The sequence below is a fragment of the Pholcus phalangioides genome, unplaced genomic scaffold (genome assembly GCF_987345545.1).
Source record: "Pholcus phalangioides strain wild (caught in Gottingen) unplaced genomic scaffold, Ppha-v1.0 ptg000039l_1, whole genome shotgun sequence".
In the NCBI taxonomy this organism is placed as follows: domain Eukaryota; kingdom Metazoa; phylum Arthropoda; class Arachnida; order Araneae; family Pholcidae; genus Pholcus; species Pholcus phalangioides.
The window spans coordinates 2774610-2799956 of NW_028301625.1; the positions used below are offsets into that span (position 1 = coordinate 2774610).

At 35.5% G+C, this 25347-nt stretch overlaps 1 protein-coding gene across 4 annotated transcripts in view; it reads left to right on the forward strand.

Moving 5' to 3' along the window:
- The window catches only part of LOC149065461 (histone-lysine N-methyltransferase EHMT2-like), a 178833-nt gene extending 166315 nt beyond the window's left edge, over nucleotides 1–12518 (forward strand). For all 4 annotated transcript variants that reach the window (XM_089254034.1, XM_089254036.1, XM_089254035.1 and 1 more), the window contains one exon: nucleotides 6108–12518. In XM_089254034.1, coding sequence (XP_089110160.1) covers nucleotides 6108–6660 — 553 coding nt within the window. In that variant the 3' untranslated portion in view covers nucleotides 6661–12518. The remainder of the gene's footprint in view (nucleotides 1–6107) is intronic.
- Nucleotides 12519–25347: the final 12829 nt, after the last annotated feature.

Sequence of the window (25347 nt, forward strand, 5' to 3'; positions counted from 1 at the left end):
GTATCGATTGGTGAGGGACAATGCAAGGTTATGGTGTCGCAGGGAATTTTTCTCTAATAGGGTTGTTAATAAATGGAATAGCTTACCCCCGGAGGTAGTAAATTGTAACACAATTGACACGTTTAAAAAGAAATACGATAAACATGTTGGGGTAAATCGAGAAGCTATCCATTCTTAGAATAAGACAACCATAAGTATTCTTTATGGGCATTGTATAATATTTTATCATGTGTATATATTGTTTATAATTTGTGCTAATTGCATTTTTAATGGGGTTGCTGTATTTTTGAAACATATGACATCCATATTTTTATGGGCATCTTTTTATCAGCCACCTCGTTGGGCATTTTGCCTGTTGTGGCGTTGTATTTGTATTTGTATTTCTTCTGTGTAAGTGACTGGTTCATCACATTCTGCCAGCATGACATAATTATCAAACTTGGGTGGTTTCTTCAGCTTTGACCTGTCTCGTAAATTATATGTATTTGTGTCTGGCTGTGATGCAACTTACCTGGAACCACCTGTCTTTTCAGTAACTTTTTCAGTAAACTCTGGATTGTTGATGAAAATCTGCTTGCTCGTGACTTCATTCTTGATCACAACGTCCTTTGAAAGCACTATTTCATCTTTACTGGGTATCCATACCCTGTAGCCATCTTTATCGCCACAGTACCCAACAAAATATCTTTTCTGAGCTTGTTTATCAAACTTTTTCCTTTTCTATTTTGGAACATGCACAAAACATTCAGCACCAAACACACTTAAGTGATTGAATGGTGACTCCTTGTTATACCACAGTTCATAAGGAGATTTTTCCTCAACACTATTCGGTCCAGTTCGGTTGATAACATAGGCTGCAGTACTAACAGCTTCTGCCCATAGCTTTTCTGGCAATTCCTTGGCGTGTAGCATAGTCCTGGCGGCTTCCACAAGAATACGATTTTCCCTCTCAATTGCTTCATTTTGCTCTGATGTGTATGGCATTGAGTTTCGGTGAATCAATCCAATTTCTTTTACAGTGGATTCAACTGCGGAATTCTTAACCTCTGAACCACGATCAGTTAGTAGCTCTTTAACAGTATGACCTCGAGTTCGTACTTCAGCAAGAAAGTGCTTCACCTTTGAAGGAACTGCAGACTTTGCTTTCAAGAAGTATACCGATCTGTACTTTGAGAAGTCATCCTTGAATACAACATAATATCTGCTTCCACCCAATGATTTTTCAGGCATCGACCCACAGACATCTGCATGGATCAGTTCACCAACTGTAGTTGGCCTCGTTGTTCTGGTACTGAGACTGAGTCTATGATTCATTTTACCATATGCACATGCATCCCATAAATTTCGACTGAACTGAATTTCCATACCTTTACTTTTGAGGAATTTCTGTACATGTTGATTGTTCTATTGACTTAATCGCTCATGCCACAGTTGAATATCAGAATTTTTCACAGCAAGACAAACTTTAGAAATTATGACACGCATCAAAAGCTTGTACACACCACTGAGTTGACAAATTCCAACAGCAGCTGTCTGCTTTCCATTTTGGAACTCTCTTGTGCTTTGTGTGGCAACTTCAATGAGACCATGATTCAGAGCAGATCCCAATGAGAACAGATTCTTTTCAGACAATACCAAGGGACATACCAAGCATTTTTCAATTGACCTGATTTCCACTTCCCACATACCAGCATTACCACATAAATCGTGCCAGATCCTTCAACATACATGAAAGTTCCATCACCGAGATGAAGCGGTTTTGGCTCATCAAAAGGAACATACGAAGAGAAGAAGTCAGAACGAGTCGATATGTGATGAGAAGCCCCCGATTATCCAACAGTCCTTGTTAACATCTGTGACAGACATGAATCCCTGAGAACTCTGGTTAGAAGTATCATAATCTTTACTTGAACGGCAGTTCTTTTTGATATGACCGACTTTCCCACAGGAGTAGCACTTCACCAGTTTCTTCTTTGGCTTTTGAGCTTTCGTAGTTTCAAGCTTTTTCTTAGCCGTCGGACTAGCATTTTTTGCAATAAATGCTACAGTGTTCGGTTCGGAACTGCAAGATCTCTGTTCTTCAAGTCTCTGTTCATGAAGCCTGAGACGTTCAGTCAAAGTCGCTACGCTTCTTTCATTATGCAGAACTGGCTCTCAAGCATTTTGGAACTCCAGATACTCACTCGGAAGGGTATTGAGTATCCTATTCAGCAACATTGAAACAGGAAGAAATAATTTTCTTCTTTGATCTCCTCTTGCAAATCTTGCCAAATTCGTCGCAGTTATGACACATGGGAGGCGATACTGTCAGCTGGATCCTTGGTGTAGTTAAATAACTGCAAATACAATAAGTCCAAGCGTCTCTCATTTTTCTGTTCGTATACAGTGTGCAATGCATTCCACATATCTCTGCCAGATTTGCAGGTAAGAATATGCTGATTTGATTCACCACGAACACTTGACCCGATTATATATCATGCAATAGCATCAGCCTCCTCAAAAGCTCTGACATCAGCGGCAAACTTCGTGCGTTCAGGCTCGGTTGCGTTTTCATCCAACGAAGCGGGATACGTGACTTCTCCCAAAACGACTGGTATCACTTTTTGGATAGTCAGCTGTAGTTTCACATCGAATTCCCAGCTTGTCCAGTTCTGTACACCAACTTATTGATGGAATGAAGCTTCTCCATTTTCCCACTTGAATTGGAAACTTAAGCGCGAAAAGTAAACAGATACTAAATTTCGTTTCCGAAGTCAAAATTCCGCAACCTTAGACGCGACCATTAAACAATCAAACTCACTATGAAGTGGAAGGTCACTGGGCACCCATAACCTATTCTAATTATTAAAGTACGAGTGAGCAGAGAAAGGAATTCAAGTTTAATGGATACAAAAAACAAGCCGTCCGAACTGAACGAACACAAAACAAAGAATGTAAACAAAGCATGTGTTGCCCCAAATAAAGCACTAAAGTATATCATGGTTAACGGTTAGCAGGTAATTTTCTCGTATTCAATAGCTCCCTCCAAGGTTAGTTCCTCCTATGCCCTGAGCTAAATGTTGCTTTCATGCAAGAACAGGTCAGATAAAGAAGAGCTTAAACCTCTTTGTACAGTAAAACTTCAATTAACTTTCGCTTGTTTAACCATCAGTTTCTGTTATCCACCGTCGTCTAAAAAAAATACAGAAAAAAAAACAGCCCTAGGTTTCAAGGTTTAAAAAGATCGGATTACTGCTATGGTCTGTGCAAATACCACCGGCAATCATAGATTGCCCTTGCTTGTAATTGGTAAACCCAAAAAACCATGTGCTTTCAAAAATTTAATTATGAACGCATTGCCTGTGAACTATTATGCCCAAAAAAGTGTTTGGATAGACCAAACAATTTTTTCAGAATGGCTGCACTATGTTTTCGTGCCTCAAGTTAGAGCTCATATTGCAGAGGAAAGCACTGCTGTTAATGCACAATGCCCTGACATACCCTTGTAGTGAACTCAAAACTGATGATGGAAAAATAACAGGCTTTTCTCCCAGTGAATACAACTCCACTTATCCAGCCTATGGACTAGGGCATAATTGAAAATATGAAGCAACGTTATAGAAAAGCTTTTACCATAGGCTTGCTTTTATCTGATGATGCCATGACTGTCAAAGAATTTTGGTAAAGATACAACATAAAGGACACTATTTTCAGTATTGCCACTGCCTGGGCTGACCTTATGTTGAAGTTTATATTGATCGTTTTGTATGTGTGTGTGTAAAATTAAATACATATGTATGTATTATTCACTTTTTAAAGATTTTATTTTCATCCCAAGCCCACAGTGAAATCATGTTATTGTACATATGTATTAAGAGATTTCTCTGTTATCCATCTATTTGGTTATCTGTCACAGCCTGGTCTGGATGGTGACGGTTAATCAAAGTTATACTGTATTACCAAAAAAGAAAAATTGCAAGAACTCTTTAATGGACTTTCAAAATAGTGTAATTTGGAAGTGAAAACCAGAAAAATTGGTTTTGATATTCAAGTACCATAATTTTCTGAGAATTTGCCTCACTAAGAAAAATGATAGAGAATTTTTTTTCATAAAAATAAATTGGCTTTTTATTCACCACAGCTTTGTATAAGTCATAAATAATTTTCATTCAAGAACTAAAAAAAACACTGACATTGTGAAATAAAATTAAATGCCCCATGTATTTAATTTATCATTCAAGTTTTCTTAAAGAATTTCAAAACATTACATAACATCAGATATTATGATGACAAGTTAAAATTTGAGTTTTTAACTCGATTAAAAAAACAAGTAAAAAATCTCACAAGAATTAATTAGAAATCTTAAAGAGAGCCAAAAAAAAAAAAAAAAAAAATTGGATAAGCCTCAAGGGTGCGGTAGCCCGGTCGATAAGATGCTCGCCTAAAGTACCAAAGGATGTTTAGAGGTGTCGCGAGTTCGATACCCAGTTCGTCCTTGTCAGAAAACTTTCCTGACACAGGGGTACAACAAAAAACTGCGACTTGACTGCAGCAAAAATTGCTACCGCAAGGAGTCCCCCATCGAGGGGTTAGCACACCAACCTCTCGATGAGTATGAAAAACAAGCCTGCCGTTCGGAATCGGCAATAAATTGTAGGTCCCAGTCTAATTAGCCCTCGTGTGCAGAAAATGACTGTGGTGCGACAAAAATGAACAAAAGGATAAGCCTCAAATTAGCTGCAAGAGCTAAAAATTAACTTTTTTAACCTTTTACGATCCAGAGGTTTCTTGGCACTTTTGCTTGGTACAGTTCATACTTAATAGCGCTTCTCCCATAATGAGGAAGGCTCCAGTATGTTTATCCCATTCCGTTTTTTGTATAGCTTATGTGTTCTGCTCAGAGAAGCTGAATTCACAAGGGGCCTTTTTAATTATAAGGGGTTGGTGAACAATACAAATACAAATCCACAACAGGCAAATTGCCCAACGAGGTGGCTGACTTAAGAACATCATGGATCCCCGAACCCTTTACCTACGAGCCCTACCTACTACTGCTACACCACACATGCACCCCGCCCACAACCCCCCGCGGAACCCCCAACGAATCGGTACATGCGGGAATGTGCGTGTACGTATAGTGAAACCTGACGTGAAGTTTTTTTGTTTCTCTGTAATGCTTGTTATGTGTAGTGCTGCCATCTGCCACCAGTTTTTCAAACTATGAGTGAAGTGTTATGATTGAATGATTTTTCGTTGTAGGACTGTTGCTCTCTGTGGCGAGACTTTTTAACGGGGAGATCGGCTCGCATTTGCGCCTTGAAGTTGGGAACCACAGAAAACCAACTTCAGCCGACCACCACTGTGGGGTTCGAACCCGGATCCTCGCATCGCGAGTCCGTCACTATAACCACTCGACCACCACAGCGGCAAACCACACAGCAGAAGTACCATTGTTTCCGGTCTCCCTCAACACAGGACATCAAAGGGTTAAGCCATAGCTTTATTATGAGAAATTAGGATAATGCAATTTTTATTTCATTTTGATGTTTAGTTTTGTTCAGAAGTTTTTTTTTTAATTAATGGTTTTTCAATTTATATGGATATAAAATTACTTTTTAATATATTAATTTTGACAAGATGATTGAAGCTTTACTTATGTAATCAAATTTTATCTGGCTTAATAGAGTATTATGTGCTAGACACATTGATATTCATATAAATGGGCTGAATGCTTATAGTTTTTTTAATATAAAATACAACGTGGGATAATTAAAACAAAATCTTAGTACTCGAAGAATTAAGAAAGTTTTGATACTGTAATTGTGATTTCTGCTCAAAACTGCAAGCAAATTTGACAAATTTACTGACTAATGCAAAGAGTTATGCTCGCTAGTTAATGCTGCCCTTTACAATTTTAAGTTATCAATTCTCCAATCAATATATATATACCCTGTGTTTTCATTTTTGGTAACCCTATATACAAAATAGATTTTATAAGTTTTAATTATGTATTTGTTGTTACAAAACACACATGTTATCATGGATTTGGTTTTACATAGTAATTATATTTAATATTAGGTGAAAATTAGTGGTTGCATTGTTCATCTGATTAATTCTTTTCTTTCTAGATTTGATTATGGGGAGAAATTTTGGATTATAAAATCCAAATCCTTTACCTGCAACTGTGGTTCACCTAAATGTAAATATTCGGAAGAAACAATTCACGAGACTTTGGCTGCACACGAAGCTATGCTAGCTCAAGAAGCTTTGGCTAATCATGAAGGTTTATTGCCACATCAAATTTCAGTAGCTCGTGAATTACTAAGCCCTGAAATTATAATATTGCCTAGAACCTTTACAGCTGTGCAAGATTTACAGACTTCTGTAACACTGAAAACTTCTGAAATTGTGAAAAATTATGAAACTCCAGTGATTGTTGATGCTGTTGAAACTCGAATTATTGATGCTGCTGAAACAATAGGTACTGAAAAGGCAAAAATTCTTGGCACTCTAATGGCTTCTAAAAATGAAAACTTAATAAAAAATTTTATGTCTTCTGAAAATGTGGAAATTACTAAAGAAATAAGAACTAGTGAAAATAAAATTATTGAAGATGGTTGGGCTGTGCATGAAACTGTTGTAGTTCAAACTCCAGATACACAAGAAGTATTTAAAAATTGAAATTTTTAAAACAAATTTAAAGTTGCATCGATAAATTTTAAATATTTAATTTGGATTGACAGACTCATAAGTTAAAACTGATATTTATAAAATCTATATATTTTTTTAAACATTAGACAGCATGTGTCTTTTGCAACAAAAAGCACATTTTCAAATTCAAGTTTCAACAAAAAATGCAAATTAAACATGTATTGGTAACAGTTTCATACTCATTAATTTTGATAGGCTTTTATCAAAAATGGAACTATGTTCAGTTGTCTATAATGTTGATGTTTTTCCTGTGCAACATTTCCTGAAAAGTTTGCAAATCATAACTTTTTCAATGGAAATTCAGTTAGAAAATATTTGTTGAAGTTGTTTTAATTTTGGTTGTTGATATATATTGAATTTTAATCTACTTGGTGGAATGAAATGTGTGAATTCTGAGCTTCCTAAAGCATGTGAGAGAAACAAAATGTGGTTATGATTCTAGTATATGAAACATTCTAAATACTAATCATTCATGTTTCATTGTGCATAGTTTTTTTCTGATTAAGATCAGATAGTCGGTTTTTTACAGCTTGAAGGACCCAAAATCTTTATATGATCTTAATGATAGACATCATATTTAAGCCAAATGTGTTAAAAAACGTGTAAGTAAAATTTTTTAAATACCATAAGGAATATAATTTGTATAATATTTTGCCAATGTAATTTATTTGAATTTACAGCAAATATAAAATTTAATCATGAAGTATTCCAAAATATTTCTTTAAAATAGTGATGGTATAAGTTTTCAGTGATTTTCCTAGTACGAATAACATAACACTCATTTTCATATCTTACAAATATCTTACAATATTTTCATATCTTACAGTGAGAACAATTAACAGCATCCATAACAGTATTGTTGGTCTTTACGATGAAAAAACAATTACGTTCATGTAGTGCATTGTACTTATGTAGAGTTTGATTTGTGGTGAAATTTGGTTTACTTAATGTTCGACAATATCGAAATAACATTTCCAATTTTTGAATTGAAGTATTATATTTTACCTGAACTGGCTACTTGACAAAGATCAATAATAAGCTTGAAAGATGTAAGGAAAAATATTAAAGTATTTACTAAGATATTTCATAGGTCAGGTTGAAATAGTAAATGAAGAATTCTGCTATACTGAAGACATAAATAAACATTAATGTTGGTTTGTACAGGATATATTAGGATGCATCATTTAAAATGATAATTTTATTATTAAGTTATCATAGATTTTTTTTTTGTTTAAGTTTGCATAAATGTGGTTTTTGTACATAAAAGTCTGCCAGAACACATGCTATTCTGATACGCTACAATAGATTCCGCTTAATAGAATTATTTTTAGTTTTTTAAATTTGAGTCTAAGTGGAGGATTTGAAAAATTAATAAAAATACACTGTTATATAGAAATATGCAGAATTATTTTGACTTTTGGCATTAATTTGATATTCTTGCCTTTTATGCTACATAAAAATTGATTAACTTACACTTGATAAAAGTTGACTCTAAATTAATTTTAACTGAAGGTTTTAAATTATGTGCTACATGAAGTTAAAATTTTTTAGTTAGCAAAATGTTTTGGCATAGTTTTAATGATTACACAGGCAGATTCGTCCATGTTAAAAATAGTATTGCCTTGTATTTTTGTAAAATTTTGATGAAAGGTCCAGCATTGGGGAGGTTACCATTTTCTTATGCTACATGGAATTTTTTAATATGCAATATTATTCACTTCTTCCAGTCATTTTATTCTGCTAATCTATACATTCAAAGTCAGTTTGAAGTAATTTGCTGTCCCAATCAATATTGGTCAATTTATGTATGCATGACTTGCTCAAACCACTTCAAAAGAAACATGAAGCTTCTGAGCTGTTGGGCCATGGTCACAGAAATTTGCTTCCTGATATTCTGCCCACATCTGTAACAGGCATCTTTGGAAATTTAATAACACATGAAAGCACATAATTGCACATAAAAGCAAGAAATGCATTGTGCATCTGATCATGCATAGTTGTATTTTCTGGTTTTACTCGATGTGTGTCAGCTCTGATTAGCTATATTTGAAGTCTGGTGATGATTGATTGGGGATCTGATCTTGGCACAATTAGATGTATGATGCTCCTCACAGAGACCTACATGTTATTAAACCTCAGAAGTTATCTACCACAAATATGGGCAAAACTTCAGGAAGTTAATTTCTTGAATAACAGTCTGAAAATGGCATATTTCATTGAACATGACAGCAAATACCTAAAAAATATTCATTCATTTTAAAAGTTGTCTCATTTGTTGTTCATTTCAGTTGTCTCACCTGCATTTTCATAAAATCTCTGATATTTAATTAAAGTTATTAAATTTTCCATTATCTAACTTTTCTAATCACACTTGAATCACTTCATGCAAAAAAGGTATAAGTCACAACTAGTTTTTAGAAAACAGCAAAAAACAGTCCAAAACTGTTTTTTCTGCATAAATTTTGAAACTTTGGCTATAGATTTGCCAGGCATTACAAAATGATGGTCTTTTGGCGTATAATTTGTAAAAGCTTGTACTTAGTGACAAATTTCAAAAAGTAAATTTTGAGGAAAACAGACTTGTGTCCTTTTTTCGTAAAGTGATTCACCTCCTTTACCAAATTCTTGAAATTATGGATTGATCAACATTCATTCTTACTGTTGCTTTTGTCAAACTTGAATGTTTCATTCCTGTATTATATTGATTTGAAATTTAGTTCTCCATGATGCTTAAATAGTTTTTGACATTTTACAAACAGATTGTAAGGTTCAAAAATGTACATCACACCAAAAATGAGGCAGTTACAATTACAGTCAAACTGATGACTGACAGAGTAACAGCCACATGTCCACAATAACCTAACAGTAATGTTAATTGATTTTCCTGTGAGTTAATTTTCAAGGTGATAATATACATACATGAAGGGATACTATATATGACTATGTCCCTGTATATGCAATTTTGCTTGCATCCTCTTTACAACTTTATTAATTTCCTTTTCAGTTTTCTTGCTACCTACTGCTGATAAAAGTGTAAGAGATGAGTCCAATGGACCATGTTTAGAATTATATATCAAAAAGTAGATTAACAAAACTTTTCTTCAAATAATATTTTGATGATTCAATTCATCAATGATTCTATTTAGTGGAATCTATTGTATTTCAAATACATTTTGATAATCAACATAGATTCTTATCATCCTTATTTGAGTTCAAAAATTTTTAAGAATATGTGAATCAGCATGAAAGCAAGCCTGATTACTTTGTTTCATTTATATTATTTGTGCGATTTAGACATGAAAATAAATTATTTTTTTATTATTTATTATAATTAATCAGAATGATTATCATTATAGTTTCAGCTCAAATATGTGAACTGATATAAGATTGTGAATTATTCATACTTTGTTAAATAAGTTAGGGATTTTTCTGTGATTTTGAACAATTAAAAATTAATTGGTATTATTCATTTTAACTGAAATGAATGCTTATCATTCCAATTTCAGCAGGAATACAATAATAAATTGACATGAATGCAAATTATTCATATTTTAATGTATGTACATTTGTTTCTGTGATTTAGATGATTCAAAAATGAATCTATATTGTTTATTTTAATTGACATGAATGCTTATCATTCTAGTTTCCCTGTGAGTTTTTTTACTATTTAAATCAACATGAATGCATAAATACGATAATGAATTGATGTATATACAAATTATTCTTTTTTTGATACGTATACATATATATTTTTCTGCGATTTAGACAATTCAAAAGGAATTTGTTATTTATTTTAATTCACATGAATGCTTATTGTTCTAGTTTCTGTGTGAACTTTTTTTTATGACTTGATTGACATGAATGCATAAATACAATAATGAATTGACATATATGCGCAAATTATTCTTTTTTTGATGCATATACATTTTTTTCTGCAATTTAGATAATTCAAAATGAATTTATATTTATTTTAATGGAAATGAATGTTTATCGTTGAAAATTATTAGGTGAACATAGTTTCTGTGAAAACTTTTTTTATGACTTGATTGACATCAGTACATAAATACAATAATGAATTGACATATATGCAAATTATTCTTTTTTTGATGCATATACATTTTTTTCTGCAATTTAGATAATTCAAAAGGAATTTATATTTATTTATTTTAATGGAAATGAATGTTTATCGTTGAACATTATTAGGTGAACATAGTTTCTGTGAGAACTTTTTTTATGACTTGATTGACATCAGTACATAAATACAATAATGAATTGACATATATGCAAATTATTCTTTTTTTGATGCATATACATTTTTTTCTGCAATTTAGATAATTCAAAATGAATTTATATTTATTTATTTTAATGGAAATGAATGTTTATTGTTCTAGTTTCTGTGTGAACTTTTTTTTGATTTAATTGACATGCATGCATAAATACAATAATGAATTGACATGCATGCATAAATACAATAATGAATTGACATATATGCAAATTATTAATTTTTTGGTGCATATATATATTTTTCTGCAATTCAGATAATTCAAAATCAATTTATATTATTTATTTTAATGGGAATGAATGTATATCATTCTAGTTTCCATGGAAATTTTTTTTTTTTACAAAATAAATTGACACGAATGCTAATTATTCATGCTTATATATTACACATGCATTTTTTTTCTCTGATTTAGAGAAATTCAAATTATTTTTTACTATTTATTTTGTTCTGTTACTGTTTTGTCTATGTAGATATTTAAGTTGTTTTCATTCTTTAGAAGGTGTTTAAAATACTAAAATTCAAATGCTTTTATTGCTCAAGATTTATTTCTGTAATAGAGCACTGTGTCTGTGTTAAAGTTTTGTAAAGTTCTGAAAATATCATTCTTATTTACAAAAAGAAAAGACAAGTGGATTGACAAGAAGAATAGGGGCGGGACTAAGAAAAAATAGCCGTAAATCTTTTTCAGCTAGTTTTTGTTCTCTCCTTATCAGTCTTTGGGAATCTGGTTGGGCAGTTCTATGTTAAATTCCCAGATTATTTGCTGGTAATTAACTCTAAAATTTTCTTTAGACAGACAGGGCCGCAACTAGATGCTTGGTTGCCCGGGGCAAGTGTGCACATTTTGGCACCCTCTTGTAATGTTGAAGGAGAGGTTTGAGAATAAAATTTGCGCCCCCTCTGGTCCAGCGCTCAGGGCACGAGACCCGCCTGCACCCTCCCCCCTAGTTGTGGCCCTGGACAGAGATCATACAGGGGAAAAAATTATACCTGTGAAGATTGAAATTTTCAGTCATGAAATACCTACCTGCCTTTTGAATGAGTAAATAAATATATTATTGAAAAATTCACTTGCTTTTATCCTCATGCATTTGAAATCAGCTCTATGCAAGAAAATTAACAAGTGATTTCATATATTAATAAATTGTCTCATTAAACAATATGAAAGATGAGAAATGAAAAGTTTCCAGTTGTTTTGGCCGCAGGGCCGCAACTAGATGTTTAGTCAGTCAGGGCAAACATACATTTTGGCACACCTTGTAATATTGAATATTGAAAGAGAGCTTCCTAACAGAGTGCAACTAGATGCTTAGTCAGCTGGGACAAGCATGCATTTTGGCACCCCCTGTAATGTTGAAGGAGAGGTTGAAGAATAAAATTTGCACCCCCTCTGGAGCAGTGACTGGGGCACCAGCCCCTTCAACTCCTACTAGTTGTGGTCCTTCTCCATAACATTTACTTGTATTATATTTAATAGATGAGAGGATGTGATGGTTTTTTTTTGTTTTGTTTGAGACTTCAAAATGAGTTAACCTTCGAAGCTCAAGAATTTTAAAGTTTTTCTTATTTATTGCATCATTATTTAAAACACCTTTCTCAAGCTGATATTGATACTAGACCCAACTCTTGGCTAATTTTCCAAATGTTAAAGAACTAAAACATATTTTCAAATAAAAATTTATTTGGTGGACAAACCACAATAATGCCCTTGTGAGACTATTTAAGTTTTCTTTTTTCCCTATGTGTTTCAATTGCTGACACAGTATAGAAAAAGATTTTCAATCTGAACTAGTAATAAAATGGTAATGTTAGTCACAAAGTACTTCCAAATGGAAACTTATTTAATAAATTGTGACAATTGTAGCCTCATTCTAAATAAGTAGCTTGGTTATAGCTGTGATCAAGAACCTTTGAAAAAAATGTGAAAGAATGAATGTTATTTTCAGAACGATAAAACAGTTAACATTAACTTATTTTACATTGATTATTTGATTGCTCAAACGAAAAGTTAAAACCAACACTTGGTAGTTATATTATAATATTTCCATTTTGTGTAATGTATATAATATTTCTATATAGTGCTCAGTTTATGCACTAAATATTTACAAGTTTTTTTTGTTGGTATGATTAAAAACCACTCAAATTGATACCCATGTAACATAATATTTTGTATGAAATTGGATTTTTGTTGGGGTTACTTGAATAAAGGTGATAATAAAAAAAAATTGTATGAATTATTTTAATTACTTATGTTGACACTTATACATTAAATTTTTTTAAATCTGATCAGTGAATAATTTAATAATTTTCTTTTGATTCAATTCCAATAAGATCAATTATATATTTTCAGGTAAATATTGATAATATTAAACAATTAGTAATTCTACAAGTGGATTATACAGAATAGTAAGGAAAGTTGCTATGCCACATTTTACTGGTGAACCGTTGATCCTAGAGGATTACCTACCTCCAATTAGAACACGGATCCAAATAAAATGTGTAGAACTTAGATATGTCATTCATGTTGCAAAGGGTTGTATAGTTATTAAAATACAAAAACTAGCTTTTTAACACGTCTTCAAAAACCAAATTATAAGTTGTCGCAGGCCATTTTATAAGTTTTTAAGTGTAATATTCACTGAGATATTTGAATTCAAAAATTGGGAAAGAATAGCAAAAACTAATAGAGACAATACCTTTTTCTGCTGTTCTTTTCCCAATTTTTGAATTCAAATATCTCGGTGAATACTACACTTACAATCATTGAATTTTGGTCTCGGAAGGGATAGGGCAAAAACTTTATAATTGGGTTTTTCAGGACACGGTTTGCGAATAAAAAGTGTCTGTATTTTAACAACTGTACAACCCCTTGCAATATGAATGATGTATCTGAGCTCTACATGTTAGTTTGGTACTTTTTCTAATTGGAAGTATGCCTCTATGATCAACGTTCGCCAATAAAATGTGGTTTGTAACTCTCCTTATTAGCTATTACCCTATATATTTGATGCAAGCTAACTCTTAAACTAAATTTTTAAATGAGCTTGAAAATAAAAAAAACTTCTACGATTGAGGTAATCATTGAATCCCTCAAACAAAATAGAGAATGGACATCAGAAAGGCCATGTCTGTGCACTGCATATGCATCTTGTAAAAATTCCTTTGAGATATGCTTCTAACGAGTGTTCTTGCATGTCAAAATGTGCAGTTTATGTGTTGTGTATGTAAAGTTTGTTTCTGAGGAATGCATGTTAGTGCATCTATCTTCCGTATTTAGAAGCAAACACAGCCGTTTATTCTACCTGTTTCTATTGTGCGTAGGGCTACCAGACGTCCTAATTTTTTGTCACTTTGAGCATCCTTGTACGATTTTAAAACTCCTTTTTGTCCTCATTTTTAGGTTTCGGAATTATTTTTGTTAGAATGTATTTTTTATATATACTCAGACCTGCCAACTTTCCCGATTTTTCATTCTTCCTCCCGCTCTCCGGATTTTGGCAGAAAATTAGATTTTACGCGAGCTTTCACGTTGTCGTGGCGTCAATGATTACCGTCGTTGTTAGGGAAAACACCCATAGAGGACAGCCGTGGTCATTTCCATCGAGCAGCTTTAAAAAAGTCTCTGTGACCGCATCTAAGCGACTGGCAAAGACGCGACTTCGTTTTCGTAGTGTTTATCGGCAATCATTTATCAGGGGCATGACCTTGGTTGCCGAAATTCCTGTATAATCGTTATTGTATTCCATTAACAACCGTGCGGTAAACACGTTTTTTCGTCGGCAGCTTTGTAATTTGAGTTTTTTTTAATTGTTTCTTCCGATTAAACGTGTTCAGAAAGAAAATATAAAACTTTAAGCTATAATAAAGCTAAAATATAAAGCTTTTAAGAGTTCATATACCCAAGATAGAACCACTGATAGCATCCACGAAAGGAAACACTCATGTTTTATGAACTGTATGCAGATGTGATTTCTTTATTCTGCATGGAAAGACTGACATGGAATTATATTCTGCTCAGGGGCAATGCAGAACCTGCCTTGGGGGGGGGGGGTGGAATCTTTCGGGAGAATCTCCGGATTTCTGGATTTCAAAAGTTGCCACGTCTGTATACTTCTTCCCCTAGCAGAAGAAATTGCACTGCGAAACATATCTCTTCATTAGTGTGTTTATATGTTTTTTTTATATGCTTTGATCAATCACAGTTGAAATTTGCAGAAAACAATCTAAGTTACCTCTAGGCATGACAGACAGTGGCGTAGCCGGGGGGGGGGGAGCAGAGGGAGCGATTGCTCCCCCAATCGAAATTTTGCCTACATTGGCGCCTATTTTTCTAAATGACTTTTGATATTTAAAAAAACTTGAAAAATATTGACTTTTTCATTTTCTACCTTCATTGACTAAAATGATGAGTAAGGGGAAAAAATCTACATTTATATTTGCGGCTCTTGTAGTTTCAAAGTGATTGGGTTTGTACTAATCCTTAGGAGAAGAAGGGAAAGAAAGAAAGTGGGGGTTTTCATTACCATTTTTGACAATTGCTCTCAAGCTCTTCATCTGGAAGCATGTTCAGATCAGCCTCTGTTCCCTCACCTTTATTAAGGGGCAGAATCTTGCCCGCTTCTAGCAGTAACTTTTTTCTCTTACTATTGGTCGTTCTCGGTAGAGCTCCTAGAAATACCTTTCATAGGTATGAGGATATGGCGTTCACGAAATGCTCATTCTGTTGAGAAAGGCCACCAAGAGCATTGACTAAGGCGCCTTTTGAAAAAATTAGGCACGGGAACCTATTGTGGACAGACCACTGAACCTATGAAGTAATGGATAGGATTCAAGTTCCAAGAAGTATCACCTTTTCTTTGGGCGCCTTAGGTAGAGTTTGAGCTCCTAGAAATACCACTTTGTGTATGGGGGACTTAGCTAGATTCATAGTGCCTAGAAATGCCACGTTATCTGCTGGTGTCTTGGCAAGAGCTACTAGCTTGTGTATAGGGCAGTGTCAAAGACTAGGAAAAGATGGAAAACAACAAGATTTTGGGGCACAAAAGGGGGTTCTGGAAGAGTTTTTCTTAAAGGTGGGTAAATAAAAAAAACCTATAATCTTGGAGCAATAGCGCTCTAATATGTAGAGAATGGGAGAGGAAATTGTAGTCTTCTATATTTGTACGATAGTATATTGTACTATATTATATACTAGCTATAATACCCGGCGCTGTCCGGGTTTTCTTCAATGAGGCTGTTGGGATCACGTGATATCTCCCTCTTTCTTTGAGGGACATGCAAACCGTGTCTAAGTTAACCAATATGGCGACTTCCCGCGCGACTTCATGAAATAAGCAAATCTAGATTTAAAGAAACAGAGAAACAAATATATATATTTTTTCCTTTTTTTAAGGGGCGCTAGGTATTTCGATCCCCCCCCCCCCGAACTTTAAGTTATCCATCTGCCTGTTTCTGCTTCCAAAAATGCTTAATTGAAGCTGTGGAATTAATTCGATGTACTTTACGGGCCCATAATTAATTTTAAAACATCCTAAACTATGAATTTATGGAGTTGAATATTAAAAGACAATACGGAGACATTAATTTTCATGCATGAGAAGATATAAATAAAAAGTTGAAATCAATGTTATTGCATGAATGTCCAACTCAAAAGTAGGTCCAGCTAATTACTTAATATTTAATCTCCCGGGCTTCGTATATCTCAAATCGAATTCAATATTTCAGAAATCTAGAATTCAATACAATTTTTAAAATTATTGATGTGACAGAAAACTCCACAAAATTTCAGCATTTCTACAGTAAAATCGGCAATTTTAACACTGATTTCTATGAGGATCACCCTTTTCTTGACCCTCAAAGCGATGCTGATGATGATTATGACGTCTATTCAAAAAGCATCGCTACTGGCAGGATTGAAAATGTATCAAACCATTATAAAGGCTTAAACTATTATACATATGCATACACTAACAGAATTAAAGAAGTGACAAACCGTTGTAAAGGCATACACACGTCTGAAACGCATTGCTAGGGAACCACGGTAACCAAAGTAAACGTTCGGAAAGTGATTGTTGCCCGACAGTTTTTTGCCCGTTTCGGGCATTTGCCCTGCTCTGACGAAATTTTAAAGTAGCCTATCGTTCGAGTCGGGTCTCATTTGGTATATATGCAAAATTTGGCGACGATTGATCTAATTTGTATACAGACAGAAAATCAATTTTATGTATATAAATATGGTGATAATGCATAATTTTATGTTGAAATATGACTTTTTCAGAAACATTGTCTTTTTTCATGGTGTAGTTTCTCTTTTCTATAAATCAGTTCGTTTCATCATTATGCATATAGTACAGCAGTGTGCCGGTGTGTTTGTTACCTCATGCATGTATATCTTCCCTCCAATTGAACCAGTGTTTCTTAAAATTTGGCACCCGTGCCCCCACCCCCCCCGACTTCGTCATCATTTGTCCGTGACTGCCCAGAATACCTTGACGCAGGGCGTTCTCGAACTTTTTCCACCCGAGGTGCCCCTTTCCCCCTATTCAATGCTTATTCGCGAGCTCCGCCAGCTCCCTAGAGCTGTTTAACAAAACATATTTTCGAAAAACCTTTGTCACGAAGATTGGAGGCGCAACAGGGTGTCGCGGTGCACAGTTTGAGAACCCCTTGGCCTAATGTAAAAAAAACCCACTACAAAAAACTGGATGAGCACGCATCAATACACCAACGCGTTGAGCCACGAGCACACACACTTTGAGAATCCGTCGAATATTTTCGAAATAATATAAATGCACTATATATACTCATCGCTTTTTAGAGCAGAATTCCGGGCGTTATTTGTTTCTTTATTTCCCACAACAAAACATAGGTGGTATACGCAGGGTCGTCTTACGAGCATCAAAGGGACTTTTCTAAGGCCCTCTACCTGTTCAGAAATTCCTGCCTAACAGTTCACTCTCGAAAATTTTAACTGGATCTCATCTTCATGAAGTCCCTTTTGCACTTAAGGCATCTGCACCGGGCCTGAAATTGTCCATGTATTACGAGAAAAGTTTAAAAGTAACTGAAGATACATACATATAGTATTTCAGAAAAACAGAAAGTGTCCACGAAACGTTGAGTCTACTCTTGAAAAATTATCTAGTGTTTTTCAATTAGTGCTTATCCGAGGGCTTACGATACTTTCTAATATGAATATGAGTCGTGAGGTTTACCAGCACTTATACCCGAAGGCCCTCTGGTCAAATTACGAGGGGAAAAAACCAAGAACTTATTAGTCCAGAGGGTTCTCAAACTTTGCGTCACCCACGTTTGTCGGGAGCACCGCGGAGCATCCCAAAGGTTTTTCCAAAGAGATTCCTTGTTAAACTGCTCTGGGGAGCCGCGGGTAAGCACTGATTAAAGTAACGGGGCACCGCGGATGGAAAAAGTTTGAGAACCCCTGCGCTAGTCTGTACCATTCATCACTCATATATTTTCATTCTTCTCTGATTTGTTATAAAACACGTTTATTTCACTAGAAATAAATATACATATACTATGCACAATGTGCCTTTTCAAGTTTTTCAACTTCGAGCAGATCTCCCCTTTAAATAGTATCTCCAAAGGAAGACGGTAGATAATAAAACAAAAAATATTTCAATCGATTCATACACCTGCCACTTTCACTTCGATTCGAAATATCAGCAGTGGCATTACAAACACGTCTCAGGGATACTTAAATAGATTACGGACACATAAGACAATTTCTGGCTTACACTAATTCGTTTGAAGCAGTGGTTTCTAAACTTTTTGGGATTCGGGCCACCCTCTGCTTGTGCGTCTGCAATCTAGTATTATGTGATAAGCACTGCGATCGTGTGGGCATCATGATGGATTCATCCCGGTTTGAACCCCACTAATGGCACAGTGGCGGTTGACTGAAGCGAGTCTTTTTTTTTTTTTCCAATTTCTAGGTACGATTGCTAACCGATCTTTCGTTTGGAAACCCTTCCTGCAGAGAGCAGGCAGGCTTTCACCGTGGTATTTGCATAACACGAAACTTCAGGCATCTGCCAGTTTTACTTCTAATATGGAAGCCAAGTGGCAAAACTTCTCGAACTGAAACCATGCATAACTATGACATCATATATACGTTACGGCCACGCATAATATAAGAAAGAACTTTCCGGCATGCATTAATTAGTTAGAAATTCCATAAGAGAAATATCTTGGAAGTACATGCACGATTGAGTGGAAGTAGTGTACGTGCTTACGATAAGAGTGTAATATGATAAAAACGATTAAATGGAAGCATGAAGATTTCTCTGCACTTTCATATCTTGGAATAATTTTAGAGAGAGAGAGAAAAATATATTTTTTTCCTTTTTATTTTATTCCCCTATCATTTTTTATATTTTAATCTAAATTTTTTCAAACTACCTTTTAGGGTAACTTCCATCGAGAAGAAGGAATTCTTCTTATTTCTCCTCTAAGGTAACTTCCCAGTTGTTTTTGGTGTTTGCATTTGTATAAGTACACAAAACATAAAATAGAACTTACATTTTTGTAAAATTAATTAAAAAATTAAAGTACATTAATCAATTGAAAGGTAATTTAATTTTAAAAATAACATCAACTGAAAACAAAATAAATTTGATTTTTTTAAATTAGGAAATTTAAAGTTCTTTCCATTAATGCGTAATTTTAAGTTGGCGCCTTAAGCACGAACAAAAAAATGACGCCTTTCACAAGTTCGCTCCACCATGGACCAAAACCTGGCTACGCCACTGATGACAGTTGTTATTCTATAACCATGGCTTCAATTATACTCCATTAAAGTATGAAGAAGATAGTTGAGAAAAGCTCTAGAAGAAAGAAATCGCAGCATCTGTCTTAAGAATGCTGATAGAATCTGTCATAGAATCTGTCATAGCATCTGTCATAGAATCTGTCATAGCATCTGTCATAGAATCTGTCATAGCATCTGTCATAGAATCTGTCATAGCATCTGTCATAGAATCTGTCATAGCATCTGTCATAGAATCTGTCATAGCATCTGTCATAGAATCTGTCATAGCATCTGTCATAGAATCTGTCATAGCATCTGTCATAGAATCTGTCATAGCATCTGTCATAGAATCACTGATAGCATCCACGAAAGGAAACACTCATGTTTTATGAACTGTATGCAGATGTGATTTCTCTATTCTGCATGGAAAGACTGACATGGAATTATATTCTGCTCAGGGGCAATGCAGAACCTGCCTTGGGGGGGGGGGATCTCTCAGGAGAATCTCCGGATTTCTGGATTTCAAAAGTTGGCACGTCTGTATACTAGCAGAAGAAATTGCACTGCGAAACATATCTCTTCATTAGTGTGTTTATATGTTTCTTTTATATGCTTTGATCAATCACAGTTGAAATTTGCAGAAAACAAGAATCTAAGTTACCTCTAGGCAGGACAGATGTTATTCTATAACCATGGCTTCAATTATACTCCATTAAAGTATGAAGAAGATAGTTGAGAAAAGCTCTAGAAGAAAGAAATCGCAGCATCTGTCTTAAGAATGCCATAGTTAGCTCCAGGGGTGTCTTAAACAATGGTGCAAGGGTTGGTATGTACCCGGGTGGCAGCCGGGGCTTCCGTTCAGTGGCATTTGAACCGGGGATGTTGTGGGTGCTCGAGCACCGATAGAATTTTTTAAAACACGTTTAGTACCTCCAGAATTAAATCGCAAATGATTGAAAGTTAAAAAAATACCGGGTAAATAAACGAGAAAATTCGTTTGAAAGCGGGGCGTATGGTCAGAAGAAGTTTAGTGGATAAAATTAAGTTTTTAGAAACCCCTAGGCTAAAGCCCTTTAAGATTCCCACCAGTCGTCTTTAGGGACAGCACATGAGGCTTTGCACTCGGGCGGCAGGTGAGCTCGAGCCGCCCCTGGTTAACAACTGTAATGTGTATCGCTTTAGATAGCGTGAAATGTTGCTAATTAATGAACAATTTAAATGTTCATGTCTTACAGTATTTTCATAACTAATAATATCTACACATTTACTTAAACTCAAAATTGATTTCAATCAAGAGAACATGAAAATTGATAATTTTCAGGCATAAGAGATTAATACACATCATTAATGCAATTATGATATAATAGGTATGAGATAGTCGAAGGCTCTCTTTGAAAAAAAAATGGCAGCTCTGCATTATTATATTCAATTATGGAAGTGCGAGCTATTGTAAATAGAGGTAAGTGAGTCCTCATTTCGGAGTTTCGAAATCTAAGTAACCCATCTTATGCGTTGATTTTAAATGTTGCTCATTGATTTTAAATGTTGCTTTTCCACCTCATTGCTCTCTGTGGAAAAGATTTTTCTTAACTGAAGATCGACTCGCATTCGCTCATCGAAATTGGAAAAACCATAAAAACCAACTGAAGCAGGCCATCACCACCTGCGAGGATCGAACCCGATGCGAGTCCATCACGATGCACATACACGTTTGTGCAGGAGCCATCATAAAAGCTGGTTAATTTTGAAATTTTTGACGAAAAAAATCGTACAATCGCGGAATAGCGGTGCTATACCGAAATGTGCTTTCTCACATCTTTTCGGTTAGGCTGTATATACTTGTAGAATCGGTCTCGGGGGGGGGGGGGATATCTCCACAGCTTCCAAGTTAAAAGAGTGTCTTAATCGCAGTGAGCGAAAAAACGATTCCATCACTACTAATTTTGGAAATAGATGGCAAATTAATAAATAATGGATGAAAACAAATATTGCGCTATGGGATAAAATGTGAATATATAGGATAATTTGAGGGCAAAACTGTGAGCGTAGATCAAACGTTGCATCAAACGAAAAGGAGCATTGTCCGTTAGTTTTTGCTGTTCTTTCATAACTTTTCTCCGATTTTTGAATTAGAAACTTTAGTGTCAATATTGTACTTAGAAACATGGAATATTTTCTGTTGACCTGACGATTTTTTATTTTGTGAAACACTATTTTCACTCTCAAAACTGATACAGGGTGATTTTGAACGCCTTTTGAGCATTTCTTAAATTGGAATCATACCTCTTCGACGGACGGTTGATGAGATAAATGCCGCATTAGTACTTACAGGACACCCTGTATAAATCAGTGTTTCTCAACACTTTTTAACCTAGTGAAACCCTTGAAATAATATCGATAGTTTAGTCCTTTGCAGTCCTATGTCGAGGTGGATTTGACATCAGTTTTTAACGGCCAGTCCTATGTTGAGGCGCACTCGACACTTTTATTTATTTATTTAATATTGTCTGGCCGAGGCCTATACAAGAGGATGCGGAAATTATATATGGTGAAAATGACGGTTGATGGTACATGAAAATTCAGAAATCGTAGTACAATCTACAATATTTGATGATAGGTTGTTCCGGTCGATAATAGTTCTTGGGAAGAAACTAAATTTGTGACAATCTGAAGAGGCAAAGATGGGCTGTAATTTTTGGGAGTGATTGAGTCTAACAGAGAAATGTGTGTGAGGGGTTGATTATAGAATATTGGAAGTGTCGATATTAAAAAAACCCTGGAGGATTTTGAAAAGAAAAGTTAAGCGAGAAATAAGTCTAAGGGAGAGAGCAGTTGGATATTGAGTTGGCGCTTGAGTTCCGATATGGAGACATGAAGTCCAACAATTAAAAATGAAGCGAGTGGACTTATTTTGGATGGATTCGAGAATAGGGAGAATATATGTCTGGTAGCACAAGAGACGGACATGACGGGTGGAGTTTCCAGATTACGACGAAGGAAAAAGAGTTTTTGGAGACATTTATTAAACGTATAATCAACGTGAAGATTCCAGCGGAGATCGGAAGAGATTATTATGCCCAGGTATTTATAATAGGAAACCTCAGAGATCAAAGAATTATTTATCGAGTAAGGGAAATCGCGTGGGGAATTCTTTTACGGGTAACTTTCATGAAAACTGTTTTTGAGAAGTTGAGGGGCAGATTTCAGGTTGAGCACCATTCGGAAATAATGTTAAGGTTGTGTTGGAGAGATTCTTTTGGTCGGAAAGATTGGACACTGTTTTGTAGATGACACAATCATCAGCGAAAAGTCTGATACGGCAGTTTAAGGAGTCGGGTAGGTCGTTTATGTAAATTAGAAATAGTGTAATGGCGAGAGGACCGAGCCCTGGAGTGTACCAGACATAACATGAAGAAAAGGTGAGTTCCGGCCCTTGAATGGCCTTTTGAGTGAAGTTGTTTTGAATGAAAATGAAAGGTCTGGTATAGGTAAACCAGTCTAACAGTAAACAAGTTATAAAAGAAATATTTGCTAGAACACGATTTGAAAAAACCCTTAGACTGCAAAGTGTTAAGGGATGAATTTTTCTTACACATCTCAGGATACGATACTTTTTTGAGAAATAGATCTGATAGGAAAGGGGGTGGAGTGTTGATATACGTGAAATCCTGTTTGAAGGCTAGAGAGTGTAACGTGCAGAGAAGTGATATTTAAACTATATGGGTTGAGATTGAGAACAAAAGACGTCATAAACTTATTGTTGGGGTTTGTTACAATCCACCGAATAGGGATCAAAACTACATCGCCAAATTGCATGATGAAATTTCCTACATGTGTAAGCGTAAGAGGGTTCTCGTACTAGGGGATTTCAATTACCCGGGTATTGATTGGGAGAACCTTTCATCTAGAGATCAGTATGAAAGAGACTTTCTTAAGTTGGTGCTCGAAAATTTTTTTGTATCAGCATGTATCAGAAGCCACTAGGGGTACTGCTATTTTGGATTTAGTTCTTACTAGTTCTGAGGATCTAGTTGAACATATTTCGGTGGGGGAAGAGTTTTCTTCCAGTGATCATCGTATCGCCAGATTTCACTGTAACTTTTCCTCGGGTAAGGTTGATAACAAAAGACTGGTTCCTTGTTTTCGGAGAACTAACTTTGATGTTTTGAGAAGAAGGTTAGCGGAAGTTTTCAAAGACCGGTTGGAATCAGTAGGGGTGGTAAGTCAATGGGAAGAATTTAGTACGAAGCTGTCCTCTGTTTTGCACGACGTCATACCCTTTGTTCGAAAAAAGCGTGTTTGCACATCGCACCCTCTATGGTTCACGGATAGCGTGCGTAACCTTTATCTTGAAAAGTAAAGAGCATTTAGAGAGTATAAAAGTGGACGAGGTGACCTATCATTGTTTACTGATAAAAGAAGAGTGTTGAAGAAAGCGATAAGGGATAGTAAAAAGGAAGTTGAATCTAGGTTGGCAGATAACATTGGCTCTGACCCAAAATCATTTTTTCGATACGTCAATAATGGATGTAAGGGGACAGTTGGCCCCCTCTCGATAGGAGGCTCTAGGTTAGAGAGCAATGTAGGCATGTGTAATGCTTTCAATGACTTTTTCGCGTCGGTTTTTAATGCAGAAAATGATATTCGATATACGGGTGTTGCATGGGGTAATAAAACCCTCAACGTTATTCAAGTAGAAGACGTGGAGGTCCTAAATCTTCTAAGAAATGTATGTGCAAGCAAAGCACCAGGACCAGATGATATCTATCCCAGGGTCCTCAGGGAATGTGCTAATGAATTGTTGGGTCCAGTCGCACAGATATACAGGAGTAGTGTTGCTGAGGGTATCGTCCCAAGGGATTGGAAACTTGCTAATGTTGTTCCGATATTTAAGAAGGGTAGTAGAGAAGTTGTGTCCAATTATCGTCCAGTGAGTTTGACGAGCGCCCTCTCGAAAATTTTGTAAATTATCATCAAATCAGTTTGTGACGTGGATAAACGAGAATAATGTATTGTCGGGTAATCAGAATGGGTTCAGGAAGGGGAAGTCATGTGTAACTAACCTCCTTTGCTTCTATGATCACGTGACTAAGGCTTTGGGTAAGAGCAAAAATGTAGATGTTGTTTACCTTGATTTCCAGACGGCATTCGATCGGGTCCAACATGGCAAACTCTTGAAGCGTTTACACGACATTGGAATTGGGGGCAACTTGCTGAATTGGATAGAATCGTGGTTAAGAGATAGGTCGCAACGAGTTATGGTGAACGGGTAATTCTCTGGTTGGACAGGCGTCACAAGTGGAGTTCCTCAAGGAAGTGTCCTCGGCCCCATACTTTTTCACTTTTTATCGATAAACTCGATCAGGGTATCGATGGGATTACTAGCAAATGCGCGGATGATGTGTAGCTAATGGGGGTAATCGGGAATCAAAGCGATAGGGAGTCGCTCCAGACCAATCTAAACAGGATTGCAGCATGGGCAAATGAATGGAGCATGACGTTTAGCGTTGATAAGTGCATGGTCGCTCATTTTGGTTCGAACAACTCACGGTTCTCTTACGTGTTGAATGGTGTCACTATCCCGGATGCGACCAGGGTCACCGAT